This window comes from Rhinatrema bivittatum, chromosome 2 (assembly GCF_901001135.1).
Source record: "Rhinatrema bivittatum chromosome 2, aRhiBiv1.1, whole genome shotgun sequence".
In the NCBI taxonomy this organism is placed as follows: domain Eukaryota; kingdom Metazoa; phylum Chordata; class Amphibia; order Gymnophiona; family Rhinatrematidae; genus Rhinatrema; species Rhinatrema bivittatum.
The window spans coordinates 707785086-707804141 of NC_042616.1; the positions used below are offsets into that span (position 1 = coordinate 707785086).

At 46.5% G+C, this 19056-nt stretch overlaps 1 protein-coding gene and 1 long non-coding RNA gene across 3 annotated transcripts in view; one reads left to right on the forward strand and one right to left on the reverse strand.

The window, feature by feature from the left end:
* The window catches only part of LOC115085542, a 42446-nt gene extending 37783 nt beyond the window's left edge, over positions 1–4663 (forward strand). The window contains exon 4 of the long non-coding RNA XR_003854892.1: positions 4419–4663. This is a non-coding gene — a long non-coding RNA (uncharacterized LOC115085542). The remainder of the gene's footprint in view (positions 1–4418) is intronic.
* CDH17 (cadherin 17) overlaps positions 1–19056 on the reverse strand; it is a 183281-nt gene that overhangs the window by 106564 nt on the left and 57661 nt on the right. For both annotated transcript variants that reach the window (XM_029591692.1, XM_029591693.1), the window contains exon 6: positions 4008–4207. In XM_029591692.1, coding sequence (XP_029447552.1) covers positions 4008–4207 — 200 coding nt within the window. The remainder of the gene's footprint in view (positions 1–4007; positions 4208–19056) is intronic.

Consider the following 19056-nt stretch of genomic DNA (forward strand, 5'->3'; position numbering starts at 1 on the left):
GTGGTCGCCTTAGGCAGCATGATTTTGGAGGCGGCATAAAATAACCCACCCCAGCCAGCGAGTTGAGGCCCCATGCAGCTGCACCCTCTGATGTGCTGGCGGGGCTTCCACCCTCCATCAGTGAGATGAAGACCTGCGTGGCAGCACTCTCTGACACATTGGAGGGTTCCCATCACCTGCCAGTCAGATGAGGCCTGATATGACAGCATCAAAAAAGTGATGAGAACCAGGGAGAGATGAATTATATGACAGGTTGTGATTGAGATGGAAAGGTGGGGGTGGTGAGTGGGAAGGGGGTGAGCATGAGAGTGGTAAGTGACTGAGAGAGGAGGGAAGGGAGTGGTAGGGTGGATGGAAGCATGGATGGATGGAAGGGTGGGTGTGGGTGAGTGACAGGGAAGGCAAGGAGGTAAGGAGTTGAGTGACAGAGTAAAGGAAAGGGTGAGTGGAGGTGAATGACTGGGAGGGAGGTGTGACAGAGAGGGGTGTAGGGTGAGTGACAGAGGAAGGGGAAGGGGTGAGTGGGGGTGAGTGGGTGAGTGACAGGGAAGGCAAGGAAGTTACAGAGTAAGGGAGAGTAAAGGGAAGGGTTGAGTGAAGGTGAGTCACAGAGAGGAGGGGAGGAGTGAGTGAGCACAAACAATCCTGTTATTGAACATGGACTGGTCATGGGGAGAGGGTGAGTGGCTGTGAGTGACTGGGGAGGGGTAAGTGGAGGTGAATGACAGGGGGAGGGGTAAGTGGAAGTGAGTGACTGGGAGGGGAGGGGGTAAGTGACAGAGAGAAGAGAAGGGGTGAGTGGGAGTGAAGGTGTGTGTGACAGAGGAAAGGTGTGAGAATGAGGAAAGAGAAGAGGGAGAGATGAGTGAGTAACTGGGAGGGGAGGGGTGAGTGACAGGGAAGGGGTGAGAGTGAGTGACAGAGGGAAGAGAAAGTGTGAGAGGGAGTGAAGGCATGTGTGATAGAAGAAAGGGAAGAGGGTAAGAATGAGGGAAGGGAAGAGGGAACAGTGAATGGAAGTAAGTGACTGGGAGAGGAGGGGGTAAATTGAGGTGAGTGACTGGGATGGGAGGGGTAAGTGACAGATGGGAGGGGGTGAGGGTGAGTGTTAGAGAGAAGAGAAGGGGTGAGTGGGAGTGAAGGTGAGTATGACAGAGGAAAAGGAAGGGTGAGAATGAGGGAAAGGGAGAGGGGTGAGTGGAGTTGAGTGGGAGTAAAGGTGTGTGTGACAGGGAAAGGAAGAGGGTGAGGAGTGGAGTGAAGAGATGAGTGACTGGGATGGAAGGGGGTGAATGGATATGACAGGAAAGGGAAGGAGGTAAGAATGAGGGAAAGAAAGAGGGTGGGGTAAGGTGATGTGAGTGACTGGGAGGATATGGTGTGAGGCAAGTGATAGAGGGAAGAGAAGGATGAGTGTGAGTGAAGGTGTGTATGACAGAGGAAAGGGAAGGGGTGAGAATGAGGGAAGGGAAGAGGGTGGGGTGAATAGAGGTGAGTGACAGGGAGGGAGTGGTGAGAGGGGGTAGGGGTGTGACAGAGGGAATGGAAGAGAGTGAGAAGGGCTGACTGGGAGGGAAGGGGGTGAGTAGGTGAGTGTGACAGGAAAGGGAAGGAAGAGGGTGGGATGAGGCAAGGGGAGGGATTAGGAAGGGAGCAGTTGACTGGGAGGAATGACTAGGAGGGGGAAGGGAGTGACAAAGAGGGGTGAGTGAGAAGAAAGGGAGGTTTGTAGGAAGGGAAGGGGTGAAGTTGTGTGAGGAAGAAGAGGTAAAAGGGGAGTGAAAAGAGAGGGCAAAAAAGTGTATCAGTGTGTGTGTGTGTGTGTGTGTGTGTGTGTGTGTGTGTGAACATGTGATTAGATGAAAGAGAAAGGAGAAGGTTTGAGTGTTCACTCCTCTCCTGCCACTCCACCTGCTCTCCAATTATCCACAACAATCTACGAATGACGGAAATCAAAAGTTTCCCAAGTATGGAGAGTGGGAAATTTTTTATCCTTATTAGTTTTCATTTTGGGGTGTTATTTGATATATCTGCTGTTTTGAAATATTTTATTTTTGGGAAATGTTTAAAGTTTTGTTTAATTCTTCTTAATTATTAGATGTTCTGTTTGTCATCTGTTTGAAATATTCTTTTTATTATTATGGTTTACTATTTATGATTGCTTTATATCTCTTGATTTTGTTTTATGAGGAATGGTGATGTTTCTGTTTTTGCATTATTGTACTGCATATGAGTGTGACTTATAGTGGTTTCCAGTTCCATTTTTTTCTGCATCTTTCTATTTATATTTTCTGCATGGCCATATTTAGGCATAGACAAGATACGGACATGCCTTGGGCACAAATTCTGAAGGTGCCTGAAAACTGAGACCCCCCTCACTATTCTCTGATTATCAGGGGAAAATTACCCTACCCTGAGCTCTCTCCCTATGAGCACCATAATTTTAAATCCAGCCCTGACTTTATGATTTTTTTACTCTTATTTGGTGAGGGTCTATTTGTGTTCTGCATTTCTGACTGAGATGAGGTATTCTGCTGGTGTAGATGCAGCCTGGCTTGTTCTGTTTGCCGAAAAGGAGATGTATTGGTGTTTTAAGGCCTAGTGCAGTGATGGCGAACTCTAGTCCTTGAATGCCACAAGCAGGCCAGGGTTTCAGGATATCTGCAATGAATATGCATGAGAAAGATTTGCATGCACTGCCTCCACTGTATGCAAATCTATGTGCCACTCCAGATCCTGCCTTCCCCAGTATATCAAATTGCTGAAAGAGCCAGACTCTAAAGGGGACCCCTCCCCTGACTCTCTCCAGTAATTGCAGCTGTGTTGTGCCTTTGGGGGGGGGGGTCACCGTCTCATCCCTCCTCTCAGGCAGCAGATTATCTTTAGCCACCTCCTGCTGACTACCCCCCTCTAGTCATACACCCTGGTGGCAGGAGTAAGAGGAAGGAGTTGGGGGGGGGGGGGGGGGGGATAGCCCTTTAATGCCATCCTTCTCCAAGGAGCAAATTTTGTATGGGAAGCAGGCTGGCAAGAATTTTGTTCTACGGTTCACTAGGCTCCGATGGAGCGCACTGTTAACCCGCGTTTGGACGCGCGTTTTCGACGCGCTAGCTTTACCCCTTATTCAGTAAGGGGTAATAGCGCGTCGAAAACTCATGTCCAACCCCCCCGAAACTAATAGCGCCCGCAACATGCAAATGCATGTTGATGGCCCTATTAGTTATTCCCGCGCGATACAGAAAGTAAAATGTGCAGCCAAGCCGCACATTTTACTTTCAGAAATTAGCGCCTACCCAAAGGTAGGCGTTAATTTCTCTCGGCACCAGGAAAGTGTACAGAAAAGCAGTAAAAACTGCTTTTCTGTGCACCCTCCGACTTAATATCATGGCGATATTAAGTTGGAGGTCCCAAAAGTTAAAAATAATTAAAAAAATAATAAAAAGAAAATTTTAAATCGGCCCGTGGCTTGCGGGTTGAAAACCGGACGCTCAATTTTGCCGGCGTCCGGTTTCCGAACCCATGGCTGTCAGCGGGTTTGAGAACCGACGCCAGCAAAATTGAGCATCGGATGTCAAACCCGCTGACAGCCGCCGCTCCTGTCCAAAAAGAGGCCCTAGGGACGCGCTAGTGTCCCTAGGGCCTCTTTTTACTGCGGGCCCTCATTTGAATAATTTTTTTTTCTGAATCGTGCGCACAGGAGAGTGGCCTGTGCGCCCGCGATTTTTATTGTATCAGCCTGTGAGTGTGTTATCACTGTCACAAGCACACCTGTCAATTAACTCAAATCCATCAGGTACATTGTGAGCCAGTCCTTTATTTCCGGCTCCCAACTTCAAGCATGCTGGGATTTGTGACTCTGCATTTAGTATGGATAAAGCAAGATAATTAATACCAGAATGTTAAGGAATGGAAGTTGAAAAATTAGGACTGGTTCACAGTGCCCCTAATGGACTCAATTTAGTTGAGTTGTTAGGACAAAAGCCATCGTTTAGCTACACGGTTCCTACCTTAGTAATATTAACTGGATGAGGGTCAGTGGAATTCTCTTTAACATCTATTGGGTCAGGTGATTGCCAAATGTTGTCCGTTACAGTGATGTGAACCTTAGCATTGTCGCTGAATGCGTTCTCTGACATGCCTTCTAAATCCTTGACAGTGACCAGCAGTTCAAACTTAGCCTGCAGTGCAGGATCCAGTTTCCTGTAGCCTGTGAAACAAATAGAAGAGCCATTTAGAAAAACAAAGCAGAGACTTCACCATCCATGCATTTGGTTGTTATTTCTGTATAGGAGGTGTCACCTGACTGAGGCGAATTCTGGTTTTGCCCTAATACCTAGGGTTGCCAATTCACCCCAGGTTGACTGAACAGTTGCATGTGTGGGGTTGTAATTTCTGATTGTCCCATTGATCTCCCTTAGATCAGAACTATATGTCCATGTATGCAATGGGGCAAAACCAGGAATGGATCAGCTGGTTCAGTCGACCTGGCGTGAGCTATCAACCCTACCACTGTCCTTAGAGGAAACAGAACTACAAGAACAGGGATGCAATGAGATAAAGCTATAACTTGCTCAACCTATCATGGATGCCTGGATTCAGGGAGGAAACATGAATTGCTTTCTGATGTGCTCGAATATGGATTTATGCAATGAATTTCCAGCTATACAAGGTAAAAATAGCTAAACAATTCTCATTACCATCGTGTACAGAATTAGTGTACATCTGCAGAGTTAAAATTAGGCTTGTGCATTTGGTTTTATTCATTTTTTGTGCTTATGCCTGTATGTCTATTTTTCTGCCCGTACAAATCAATTTCATGTGCGTAAGGACAATTTACATGCATAAAATCTATTTTAAGTGTGCAAAACAGCATTTACACGCATAAACCAAACCCCAAATCAACATGCCAAGGAAAAGAATGCTGCAGCTTGCCAGTAGATTTAAACTGCAGGTTCTGGGCATGTAGTGCATGTGAACGTGGAAGAATAATGACATTATCTAAAAATAGGTGTATGCAAGCTGCCCATGCCAAGGTTCTCCAGACAGACATGCTTGCTAGGCAGACTGAGTGGACCTCTTGGGTCTTTTTCTGCCAACATATACTATATTACTATGCAAAAGCCTCCCAGGCAGTAAACCCCTTCTGAGCAGAGATCACTAGCAACAGTTGTGTTAAGTTATCGTATCAACAGTTATCTATTGAGAGCTACACTAACAAACTCATTTCAGTTGTGCTCTCATTTAGGGCCTGATTTACTAAGCTTTTTCCTCCATACATACAGAAAAGGAATAAAGCCTCAGGCGTGAATTCTCCAAGGAGGTTATGCGTGTAAAATTGATGTGTATGCATGTAAGATGCTTGTACTTGCCCACAGTGGCGTGCGGTGACATTTATAGTAGGGGATTCACTCCGGTTCCCTCAGCCCCCTTTCCACTTCCAACTCCCCCCCCCCAACTCCCGAGTCACCAACAATTTTGATCCCTCTGTTCCCTCTGCCCTCCCACACTCCCTCAGCAGTCTTGTGCCCTCTGTTCCCTGTCCTCAACATATAAAATGCAGTTGGAACCCATATCACATTAGGCTTTTTGTAATATGCACTGGGTGTGGGCTTGGCCTTCAGAAAGCCATGAATAAACAATTACAAAATAGTAAACCTGACTGACTGCCAGTACTCAAACAATAAAAACCTTATGTATAAAAAGGCAACAATTCAAATATTACATCAGATCCTAAAAAACTAATACACCACCTATTAGGTAAACAGAACAAGCCAGGCTGTCTGTTAATAACTGCAAAATAAATTCCTTTACCTAAAAATATTGTACAAGAGCTTTTAAAACTACATAGGCCTCTTCTTCAGATGTCAGATCAGAGATATTCACATCTAAAGATGGGTCCTATATTGTCTCGATAGCTCATGTACAGTATTTTGGGATAATACATAGCTCTCATAAAAGCTATCACAGCCTGCCAAGAACACGGTTTACCCCAAGAGACAAATCTGCCATATCAAAACAACACTAACTTCCAGGACTCAAACAGCAACAACCCTACAAAGGAAAGAACACCACTGCAAATATTATACATCAATAAAACATTTAAAAACAGCAGACATAACAAATAACATCCACCAATTAAAACTAATAAGGATAAAAAAATTCCTCTGTTCTCCATTCCTGGGAACTTTGGGTTTCCAGTTACCTTGTGGTGTCCTGGATTAGTTGTGGGGAAGTGGGGGAGGGTGTACAAACTATCCTCTTTTTCTCCTCCATACACACACTATTAATTCACACACACATACTCAGTGGCTCTTTATTTTTCATATACACACAAAGGCACTCTTTCACACTCAGTGGCTCTCTGTCCCTCAAACATACAAAGGCACTTTCTCAAACTCATTGGCTCTCTGCCCCTTACACATACAAAGGTACTTTCTCACATTCAGTGGTTCTCTCTTCTTCACAAACATATACACAAAGGCATGCTGTCACACTCAATGGCTCTCTCTCCGTCACATACACACAGGCAGTCTCTCACACTCGGTGTCTCTCTCTTTCTCACACACAGACACTCTCTCACAGTCTGACTCTTATACACACAGGTACTCTCTCACACAAAAAAAGGCACTCTCTCACACTCAGTAGCTCTCTCTCCCTCAAACATACACACACACACACACACTCACTCACACTCAGTGGCTCTTTCTCCCTCCCACACACTAACCCTGGTACTCTCTCACACCCAGTAGCTCTCTCATCCCCCCCCCCCCAGGCACTCTAACATACTTAGTGGCTTTCTCTCCCTCACAAACACACACATACATACTCAGGCACTCTCTTACATTCAGTGGCTCTCTCCACACAAACACATACACACACACTTAGACACTTTCTCACAATCAGTGGTTCTCTCTTCCTCACATACAAACATACTCAGACATACTCTCAATTTCAGTGGCTCTCTGCTCACACACAAATACAAACACAGACACAGACACTCTCTCACATTCAGTGGCTCTGTCTCCCTCACACACACACAGATACTTTCTCACATTCAGTGTCTCCCTCTCCCTCACACATAAAAAGGTACTCTTTTACACTCTGGTTTTTACACACACAGGCACTTTCTCACACAAAAAAGGCACTCTCTCACACTCAGTGGTCTTTCTCCCTCACACACACCCACATACTCAGGCATTCTCTCATATTCAGTGGCTCTCTGCACACACACACACACACACTAGCACTCTCTCACATTTAGTGGCTCTCTACACTCACTCACACACACACACACACACACGCACACAGGCACTCTCTCACATTCAGTAGCTTCCTCTCAGACACACTTAAGTTCTCTCTCATTCACTCATTCACATAGGTTCAGGGCCTCCCCCTTTCTTTGCCATGCCACTGGGTCACAGGTCTTCTCTTATTCAGCCTCCCCTCAGTGGCCTGCCAGGACTCATCTTAAGCTGCCAATGGGATGGGCTCCACTAGCCGACGCCGGGTTGCGGGGTCTCCTGTCTTCTTCGTCTGCCGCAGGATGGGCTCCATGGTGGTAGCCTGCCAGATCACGGTTCTTTGTGGGTGGCATAGACCGTGGCAGTCACATTGATGCCACATGAACTCCTGTTGTCATGGGGCCGATCTCATAATAAGCTGTGAGATTGGTCCCATGGCAGTAAGAGACAACGTTCACTTATACCCGATGCCTGCTGCCAGCTGTGGGGGTAAGGAAGTGATGGTTGAGTGCAGCATCAGGTCAGGCATGGATCTGGTTTATCCCTTCCTTACTTGAAAAAAAATGCAAAGAAAAAAAATTAAATAAAGGAAATTGATCTGAGCTGGGATTCACTGAATCCCTTGAAGGCCCTGACTGCATGCCACTGCTTGTCCACATGCTATTTTATAGAAACATCAAAATACAGGCAGATTTTGATTTTCATGTGTACATTTACATATGGAAAGTGGAGCAGTCAGGGCAAGGCTAAGAGTTACACCCAAATTGCTATTTTATAAGAGATTTACGCTTGTACATTTGGAAACTCATTCATGCAGTTTTACACTTGCTAACTATATTGTGCAACTATCTGTCTCATCTGTTGTTTGCTATTGGTTGGGTGGGAGATCTGGATGAACGGCAAGGAGTTCAGGGTGAAGACTTATGCAGGTCCTGATGACCTGGAGAAGGCCTGGGTGAACTGGTAGAGGCTTTGGCAAACTGGTAATTTCAATTATGCACATGTTTTAAAATATACAGACTTCCACATATAAATCAGGGTTTTACACATGAAAGTTATATTTTTTCGCACGCAAAATACACATGCACATGTCTTTTTTTTTTTTTTAATTCTTTATTTTCAAATTTTGAAATTATCCCAAGAAACAACTCTTGTACAGAAAATCCAATGTCTTAACAAGGGAAAAGAGGAAAAATTTCAAGGACAACAGAATATTTCTTATTCCAAATCATATACATATTTCAGACATCTAAATTATAAGAAAATTGGGAGGCGTCTATAATGTAAAGAAAAAACACACACATGAAAAAGATATGCACACCAAATAATGCTACAACCAATTCCTTACACCGAGCCTGAAATGGTTGCTTCTAGGGAGCGGGCCACTAAGAATGTTCTAAGATGCTCAGATTCCTGAAAAGCATAGTTAACATTCATATATTTCACACAAGCCTTACAAGGACATTTTAGTATTGTTATGAATTGGCTCTGCCCGCGGGTCCCCCCGCGAGCAGGCACGGACTCACCCCCATGCTGTTCTTCGCCGATGTGGCAGGACGCCGCCATCGGCCCGCCCACACGGCCAGGAGGCCGCCCTGCTTGTTTCTTCGCTCCGCGGCTGAAGCCGCGGCCTCCCACGGGGCAGGGACACCCCCGATGCGATCGCCACCTTCGCGGCGTTTAGGCCGCAGCCCCGGGCTCGATTAGCAGCAGGAGCCGCCCCCGGGGCCTCCCGCAGCGGCTAGAGCCGCTGCAGACGTCAGGGCCTACGTTCCAGGCCAGCCCTGCCTCTCTACTAGCGTCTGATGCCAGACGCTGTGCAGGCCGCTGTCCGCGGTCCTGCACAGCTCCTGCACTGCCTGCTTAGACGCGCGGCCGTGTCGCTCTACAAGATTTAAAGGGCCAGACACAGGAAGTGTCTGGGCCCCACCTAATGATTGTTTCCAGGTTCCAGCCCTATAAAGGGGCTGCTCCGTCAGTTCTTCGTTGCCTTGCATCATGTTCATGTCTTCACCCTGGAGGCTCCCGCCTGCCAGGGCCCTTGTAAGGTCTTCTTCTCGGAGCTCCGCACCTTGATGTCTCGATCCATGTTCCATGTCTTCGCCTGAGGTCCATGTCCAGGTTTCTTCGTCTTCGTCCTGGTGTTCCTGCCTTCCTGATGTTCTTGCCTTCATGCCATGCCTTGTCTCTGCTCTTGAGCCTTCTGGTACCGGTAGGCCGGGAGTCCCTCAGATGTAGTTCCTGGGTGGGCTGCCTGCCGGTGGACGGTTGTCCTGTGCTCCTGAGCCGTCTGGTCCTGATGTGTCTTCCTGTGCTGTCCCGCTCCTGTCGTGGTCCGTGACCAGCCTTGGGGCTGTGTAGGGCGCGTAACGGACAGGGTGGTCTGCGACTCAGTCCCACGGGTGGCCTGAATAGGGCGCCCTGAGAGACAGTGCCAATGTCCATGCCTTGTGTCTTGCCTTGATGCCATGTGTCTTCGTCTGCCTTATCCAGCCATGTGTCTTGCCTCGGATGCCGTTTGCATCATCCCAGCCATGTATCTTTGCCTTGGATGCCGTCTGCATCAACCTCGTCAAGTGTCTCGTCTGCGATGCCGTCCACATTGATCCTGGTGTCTTGTATCCACAGCCCTGGTGTCACATCTTCTGCCAAGTGTCTATGTGCCATGTGATGCCGTCGCATCAATTCCAGTGTTTCCATGTCAAGGCCCGTCTGCCCTCAACCTCAGGCCAGGCCTGCTGCTCCATGCTGCTCGCAGCAGGTCCGAAAGGGCCCGGAATGGTCGGAGGACCATTCACCTTCCAACATCCTCGGATGTTTGGCCATGGGAGCTTGCCAGCCTGGCAGAGGGTAGAGTGTCCAGCCACGCGGAGCCACTGTCAACCCTTGGTTCGGCCCTGGATGGCCGGGGTCGGGCTGAGGCCCATGGGCACACTAAAACCACCGTTCTCAACAGAATGCAAGGCCTTTGGAGGCCGCTCGTAACAAGTATGAATCTGGCTCCAAGCTTAAGTAGATCAGAACGCATCCCTAAAAATTATTTTCGGCGAGTTTGAGTAACTTTAATTACATCAGAAAAAATCCAAATTGGATACCCATAAAACAAAATGTGCCTATTTCTAAAGAAAAGTCTCATGACGTGATTACGTTCCGATAAGAAAGCGAATTGACAAAAGAAATGGTTTACTTAGATTAATCCCTGTTTCCAGAGACGTCGCCAATATATTTGTTAAATTCAACATAGATGTTTGACCTCCTGGATGATCTTGCTCTTCTACCTGATTTTGCTGTTGCTTTCACTATGATTGGTAAGGCTGCATCAGGGATTTTTAAGATTTGTTTCATGTAGGACTTGAAAAGTTCTAAAGGCGAAATCGATCTTATTACTGGAAAATTCAGTATTCTAAGGTTATGTGCCCTTAGTGCATTTTCAACCACCTCTAATCTTTTGCTTGCAATTCTTTCAGACGCAATCAGTTTTTGTTGTATATTTTCCACAGAGATGGTCCTCTTGTCCAAGTCTTCCACCTTCTTATTAAAATTTGATATTAAATTATTATTTAAGACTGTTTGATTTCTTGTTTCCAGTGTGACCTGGGACAGCATTTTGATTGAGTTTTCTATCGATTTTAATATTGTCCAAATCCCATCTAAGGTAATATTTTCAGGTCTAGATGTTGTTAGACCCACAGTTAGAGCTCTTAGTTGGGCTTCTCCCGCCTCCATATCAGTACCCCCACTCACCCCTGTACCTTGTAATAATGGTAACCCAGCAGCATACAGAACCGACGGCACGGAGGCCATCGTTGATCTCTCCGAACCTCTTGAGACTAATCCTCCCAATGCTTGCAACTCACGGGTTTCTCTCAGGTCCCTATCCTGTTCGGCTGCGTTGCTCTCGTCCCGGACCAACTCTGGGGTCGTTCCTGCTTCCACTGAAGCAGGAAAAGGTATAACGCTGTTCCCAGGGTGAGCGGGTCTGCTTGGCTCTCCGGATCTAAGCTTGGTGTCATGGGTCAAGGGAGACGGCGTACGCTCCATGGCCGAACTGCCAGCAAGCAAGCTCTCCGGCGTTGAGGTCACAGCCCCAGTGAAGAACCCCCCGATTGAGGCTGTCGAGGATCGACCAAGGGTGAGTTAGCATTCACTCCCCTTAGTCTACCCTTTCTCTTAGTATGAGGCATTTTAGAAAGGAATAACTAGAAGTAAAGAGCCTCTCCTCCGATGTTCTCCAACAGGTCTATTTGGTGGCCATCTTGCCTCCTATTTGGGATATGTCTTTAAACTAGGTAGGAAAAGTATACACTTTCAGTGCATTGCAGGTAGTCGCACGTATTCACACATTTATAATAATCTGCGCATACATGCAGGTTTTAAATTGTGTAGTAGATCTCTGTGCAGCCATATACACTTGTATATGGAGCCACCCAAAATTTTTTGAAAGTTATCCTCCCTGTGAATCAGGCCATTAGATTAGAACTCGGCTCACTCAAGTTCAATGGAAGCAATACGCACATAAGTTTACCTGCACATCGTGCAGGCAATTTAAAAAGAAAAACATTTCTGCAGGTAAAACACTGCAGGTAAAGCACCTATGCCACAGAATGTGTACAGGATTTAAAAGTGCTGTACATGATTAATGATAAAATGCAGGTTTCCTCTGTATGGGAACCCGGAATGGTAATGAATAGTGAGTGAGTGTCTGCTGGAAATGCACAGCGGGTGCATAGCGAGAAGTCCATCTGTAATAGCACAGGAATATTCAAGAGCCTTGGGTTAGCTACATGTCAGGGAGTGTAACCTGCCTTCTTGACAGACAAGGGGGTTCCTCCCCAGAGGGGTTTGGTTATGAGCTGAGATGACAAAAAACACCCTGACTCTTCTGAGTTAGAGGCTGTTCCAAATTGTAAGCAAAGAGAGTGGGTTGGAGCTGTGATCCTCTCCCAGGATCTCAGAAGAGAGCAACCAGGAGTGCAGGATTTTCCCCTGAAAATCCCCAGAGGCTTGATAGCTAAGGAGTAGTAGTAAAGAGGGTAACACAACCTGGGAGTTAAAAGAGTAAAAGATAAAAAAAAACCCTCTACTTAAAGTAGGAACTCATCTGTGCCAGGAAGCCAACTGTGCCAGAGGGAACTGGTTTTGGGGCTCGGAGGATCCTGAGGCTGACCCACAGGGATTTTTCCTTGAGCTGCGCAGGACAATTTGTGAGTAACTATTTTGCCAACTAAGGGCCTCATTTTCCCATAGACACAGAATGGGAGAAATGTCTTAGTAAATCAGGCCCTAAGAAGACTAGGGAAAGTAGCAGGCTGGTTTGTACCAAGACTTAGGAGAAGAGAAATCAAGTAGCCAGGCCTACTGTGTTGCTGTAAGAAGAATCTGATATCTAGAGAGGGGAGCCTTAAAGAGAGGAATGAGATTTCTGACACTGTAATTCAGTCTGATCTCTGCGTCTTCCTGAACTGTCACTGTCATTATGGTGAATCCTGAAAGTTTTGCAGTAAACTCTCTAGTTTTGGAGCACAACTTGAGTCTGGAGAGAGGTTTATTTACATGAAGTGTTTGCAGGTTATCCTGCCCCCAGCTCATGGCCCCAGAGAAGTGAATCCTCACCTCAGGACAGTAATTACTATGCTCTCCGACCCTGGGAAGGAGACCCCTGGCAAAAGGGGGGTTACATTTCAAAGCCTTTTCTGTGAGTAAAATAGTGCTTTAGCCATAAAACAGGGGGACTTTGGAAACTGCCCTCCCTATGTGCAGGTAAAATTGCAAGAATTGTGTGCATAATTTTACTCTTGGTGAAAGGAGGCGTTCCCAGTGCCGAGGCTGGGGAGGAGGGTTGCAGGTCCGCGCATGCCCGTAAATTTTCGAAAGTATTTATTTTATTTATTTATTTAAGTTCTTTTAATATACCGATGCTCAAGACAGGTCTTATCGTACCGGTTTACAATGAACTAGGGGAGAACCAATTAACACAGCAGGCGTAAAAAAGTTACAATAAAACAGGGAATGAAGAACTTGGTCATTGGAAAAGAGGGATAGGTAAAAACAGTGACAGAGAGCAGAAAGCCGTTGATTAGATAAACAGAGTATGTACATTCATATCGTGGTTCAGATATCAAAATGATCAGTTACTGGCAAAGAGGATAGTTGAATGAGCAGATTCTGGGATGGCACGTGTAACTTTACCTGGACACAGTATTCCCACAAAAAGGTGGTGCAAAGTTGTGCAGGTGCTTTTCCCTAGTCAATTTTCCCTTTGAAAACTGGTGCAAAGTCCACAGGTAAAAAGTACCTGCTGGGTTTAAAAAGGGCCCTCATGGCCCTTAGCTTGTTATTCCAACAAGCTAAGGGCCAGAACGGTCTAGAACGGGTCGATGTGAATCGGTTATTTACTCTTTCGGATAGTAGAAAGACTAGGGGGCACTCCATGAAGTTAGCATGTGGCACATTTAAAACTAATTGGAGAAAGTTCTTTTTCACTCAATGCACAATTAAACTCTGGAATTTGTTGCCAGGGGATGTGGTTAGTACAGTTAGTGTAGCTGTGTTTAAAAAAGGTTTGGAGAAGTTCTTGGAGGAGAAGTCCATTACCTGCTATTAATTAAGTTGACTTAGAAAATAGCTACTGCTATTACTAGCAACAGTAACATGAAATAGACTTAGTTTTGGGGTACTTGCCAGGTTCTTATGGCCTGGATTGTCCACTGTTGGAAACAGGATGCTGGGCTTGATGGACCCTTGGTCTGACCCAGTATGGCATGTTCTTATGTTCTTATGTTTCAAGGGGCCGATGCTAGCTTTATTGCTGCCCTATGCAAACAAGTACTGTGCTGCCCCCACCCCCACTCCCACCCCGATTCATCTAGTCGCTATCCTGGGTTGACCAAAAAAAAAAAAGCCAAGCTCCTTCCAGCGATACAAACTTTAAAAACTGACATCTCCCCCACCCCCAGGTCTTCAGCCCCTGCTCTGGAATCCATGGCCAGTGTAAGGGTATTAGATGCCGATAGACGAACCTCGTAGCTTTGTACAACACACACACAAACATACACACACCCAGCCCTCTACACACACACACACACAAGAGTTTTACACTTATAAAAGCATTTTACATTAAAATATCAAAATAAAGAATTCTGAAGTAAAAATATCAATTACATTATATTATATTAACATGCACTGCTGCAATGCCAACCAAAACTCCCTGCAAAAAACGACACTTGGAATCCATATGGTATTAGGCCTATTGTAACATGTGGGTTTAACCCTCTGAAAGCCTTAAAACACTAACACACTTTCTATTAGAAGAATATCTCACCTCAGTCGCACTTGCAGAATATAAACAGACCCTCACCAAATACAAAACAAATCAACCATAAAGTAGAAATACAAACTTGCAGACAAAATCTAAACTGGAAACTGCAAGAAACCAAACACTCTATTATGCAGTGCAACAATGATAAAACAGAACCATCTTCATTCCTCAAACGTCAAACAATAAAATCAAGAAATATAATAAATACATAGTCATACTAGTAAAAACATACTAACAATAATATTTCAAAAACAGTTGACTGATCGAATAATTAAAAACTACATTTTTTAAAAATGTTGCAAACAAAACCCATGCAGGCTCCCATTCTCTCTCACTATCTCTCTTATTATACTAATACACACACACACACACACACACACATAACCGAGGCAGGATCCCATTTACATCCACCCAAATCACAGGCCGACTCCCATTCACACACACCCATCTTACTTATAGATATATATCTATATGTAAGAAAGAGAGGATTTTTAGTTTTATTTTTTGGGTGTGTGACTGTTGTTTTGAAATATTTTATTGAGCCTACCTGGGTTTTGTGAGTGTGTGTGTTGAAAGAATAGGGCTGCAGGTGAATTTACATCCACCCAAATCACAGGCAGACTCCCATTCACACACACCCATCCTAGGTAGGTTCCCATTTGCACACTCACCCATCCCAGGCAGGCTCCCATTCATGCCCACCCACCCCCAGGCAAGCTCCCATTCTCTCTCTCTCTCTCTCTCTCTCTCTCACACACACACACTCACCAATCCCAGACATGCTGCCATTCACACACATACACACAAACATGCAATACAGGCAGGCAACATCCAGGGGGCCTTTTATTTCTCCATCCTGTCTCCATTATTGGGGAGAACAGGAGTTTTTCTGTACAGCTTGAACCCATTCTGCAGCTCCACCCTCCATGCCAGCCCCATGGTATTCAACACTCATGAAGTTAAGACTTCCTTAAGCTCATCTCCAGCATTGTGAGATGAGCCTACAGAAAGTGCTAGCACCTTAAGTGCTGAATACTAGAAGTGTGCACATTTTTTTTTGGGTTGTTTCGTTTTCAGAATTGGGTGGGCTATTCGGTCCACCCCTGGATCAATGGGTTTTTTTCAGAAATGTATTCATTTTTTTAAACACCCCAAAATCTGCCACATTTCTTCCAATTTATTTAAATATAAAGCCCCTCCCAAGACTCACCCAAAGTCTGTGGTGGTCTAGCGAGAGGTCCGGGAGCGATCTCCCACTCCCCAGCCAGCGGCAGCCAGTAATCAAAAAGGCGCCGGCAGCCCTTTGCACTTACCATATGACAGGGGCTACCGGTGCCATTGGACAGCCGCTGTCACATGGTAGGGTCCCCTGCTAGACCACCACGGACTTTGGGTGAGTCTTGGTGGGGTCAGGAGGGTGGGTGGAGGGCTCTGCTGGGGGGGGGGGGCTTTACATGTAAATAAATAGGCAGGGTTTGGTTTTGTTTTTTAAATGGTACATTTTTAACCACCCCCCTAAAAAAACAATTGGACAAACCACACAAAATTTTGTTTGTTAAATTCCCGAAATGCAACAAAATATGAAATGTCTTTATTTCCTATTTCATTGCAAATGACTGCACAGTTACCATCAGTGAAGATTTAATGTGATTTGGAGTGATGAAAGGTGAAAGAAGAGTAGATTTGTACCATTTACTTTCTATCTAGCTTGATTGCAGCTAGGTAGAGAGTGCATCAAGCTAGGTAGAGAGAACATTTACTTTCTATCTAGCTTTCTATCTAGCTTGATTGCAGCTAGGTAGAGAGTAGGGATGTGAATCGTTTTCCATATCGTCTTAACGATAGAAATCGTGTGGCAGGGCAAGAAAATCGTCTTAGGCACGATTTTTTAGTTAAAAAATCGTTAAAAATCGTTTTTTCCGATTAGTGCGCACTAACGGGAGTTAGTGCGCACTAACTGGGAGTTAGTGCGCACTAACTGAAAATGATACAATTTGACACTTTTCAGGTCAGTTAAGGTCAGTTTAGGAATGAATATGTATTCCTATTGGCTGCCCTCTTATTTATTCATGTTACCAAGTTTCCTACTGACAGTATATGGGGGATGGGAAATGGAAACAGTTGGTAGCTTGACAAAACAAGTAATGTGATCAGTCAATGTGACTAGAACTTGTGCCCTAACCCTGTTACCAGGGGTATTGTGATCTTCCTGCACACAGTGCCCTATCCCTAATACCAGGGGTGTTGTGATCTTCCTGCACACAGTGCCCTATTCCTGATACTGGGGGTGTTGTGATCTTCCTGCACACAGTGCCCTATTCCTGATACCGGGGGTGTTGTGATCTTCTTGCACACATCCCGGTATCAGGGATAGGGCACTGCATGCAGGAAGATCACAACACTCCTGGTATTAATAGGGATAGGGCACTGCATGCAGGAAGATCACAACACTCCTGGTATTAATAGGGATAGGGCACTGCATGCAGGAAGATCACAACACCCCTGGTATCAGGGATAGGGCACTGTGTGCAGGAAGATCACAATACCCCGGAGGAGTGAGGGTCAGGCAGCTCCCCCCTGTCTGTGAAGCCAGCCTCTCACTAGTAATGCAGGGAGGGAGCTGTCTCAGACTTCACCATCCTCCCCCCCCCCTCACCCACACACCATTCACTAGCTGGGACATGGGGGAAGTCAGGAGTGAAGGTCAGGCAGCTCCCCCCCTGTCTGTGAAGCCAGCCTCTCACTAGTAATGCAGGGAGGGAGCTGTCTCAGACTTCACCATCCTCCCCCCCCCTCACCCACACACCATTCACTAGCTGGGACATGGGGGAAGTCAGGAGTGAGGGTCAGGCAGCTCCCCCCTGTCTGTGAAGCCAGCCTCTCACTAGTAATGCAGGGAGGGAGCTGTCTCAGACTTCACCATCCTCCCCCCCCCCCTCACCCACACACCATTCACTAGCTGGGACATGGGGGAAGTCAGGAGTGAGGGTCAGGCAGCTCCCCCCCTGTCTGTGAAGCCAGCCTCTCACTAGTAATGCAGGGAGGGAGCTGTCTCAGACTTCACCATCCTCCCCCCCCCCCTCACCCACACACCATTCACTAGCTGGGACATGGGGGAAGTCAGGAGTGAGGGTCAGGCAGCTCCCCCCTGTCTGTGAAGCCAGCCTCTCACTAGTAATGCAGGGAGGGAGCTGTCTCAGACTTCACCATCCTCCCCCCCCCTCACCCACACACCATTCACTAGCTGGGACATGGGGGAAGTCAGGAGTGAGGGTCAGGCAGCTCCCCCCCTGTCTGTGAAGCCAGCCTCTCACTAGTAATGCAGGGAGGGAGCTGTCTCAGACTTCACCATCCTCCCCCCCCCCCTCACCCACACACCATTCACTAGCTGGGACATGGGGGAAGTCAGGAGTGAGGGTCAGGCAGCTCCCCCCTGTCTGTGAAGCCAGCCTCTCACTAGTAATGCAGGGAGGGAGCTGTCCCAGACTTCACCATCCTCCCCCCCCCCCCCCCTCACCCACACACCATTCACTAGCTGGGACATGGGGGAAGTCAGGAGTGAGGGTCAGGCAGCTCCCCCCCTGTCTGTGAAGCCAGCCTCTCACTAGTAATGCAGGGAGGGAGCTGTCTCAGACTTCACCATCCTCCCCCCCCCCCTCACCCACACACCATTCACTAGCTGGGACATGGGGGAAGTCAGGAGTGAGGGTCAGGCAGCTCCCCCCTGTCTGTGAAGCCAGCCTCTCACTAGTAATGCAGGGAGGGAGCTGTCTCAGACTGGTATCAGGGTTAGGGCACTGTGTGCAGGAAGATCACAACACTCCTGGTATTAATAGGGATAGGGCACTGTAAGAGATGACTGTAGTAGATTGAATAAAGATCTGATGTTTCTGCTCTCCTCACACCAAACAAAAACAACACACAAGCAGAGAAGCCCTTCTTACAAAGCTGAGCTAGTGAGTTAAGTAGGAGGAAAAGTAAACATACTGGTGCCAGTGTGGCTACTTAAAAAATAAACTTACCAACAATCAATTACATATATTTGAACTGTGTACAGTTCCAGCCAGGACCACCTTTCTAAAATGCACAGTGATTGGCAAATTCAACATGCACTAGCATTTCAGGTGCCTGCTAACAAAAATAATAAACAAACAAGTTCTAGTCAGGTGAGTGCTGATCATTACATTACTTTTTTTGTCAAGCTTCCAACTGTTTCCATTTCACATCCCCCCAACCATATTGGTAACATCAATAGATAAGAGCACAGCCAGCCAATAGGAATACATACATACATATTCATTCCTAAGTGACCTTTACTGACCTGGGAAGTGTGAACACTTTGTTTCATTTTCTGTTGGTGTTCGTTAGTTTCCAGTTCCATTTCCCATCCCCCCAACCATCACCTCAGTGGTAACCTTGGTAACATCAATAGATAAGAGGGCAGCCAGCCAATAGGAACACATATTCATTCCTAACTGACCTTCAGTGACCTGGAAA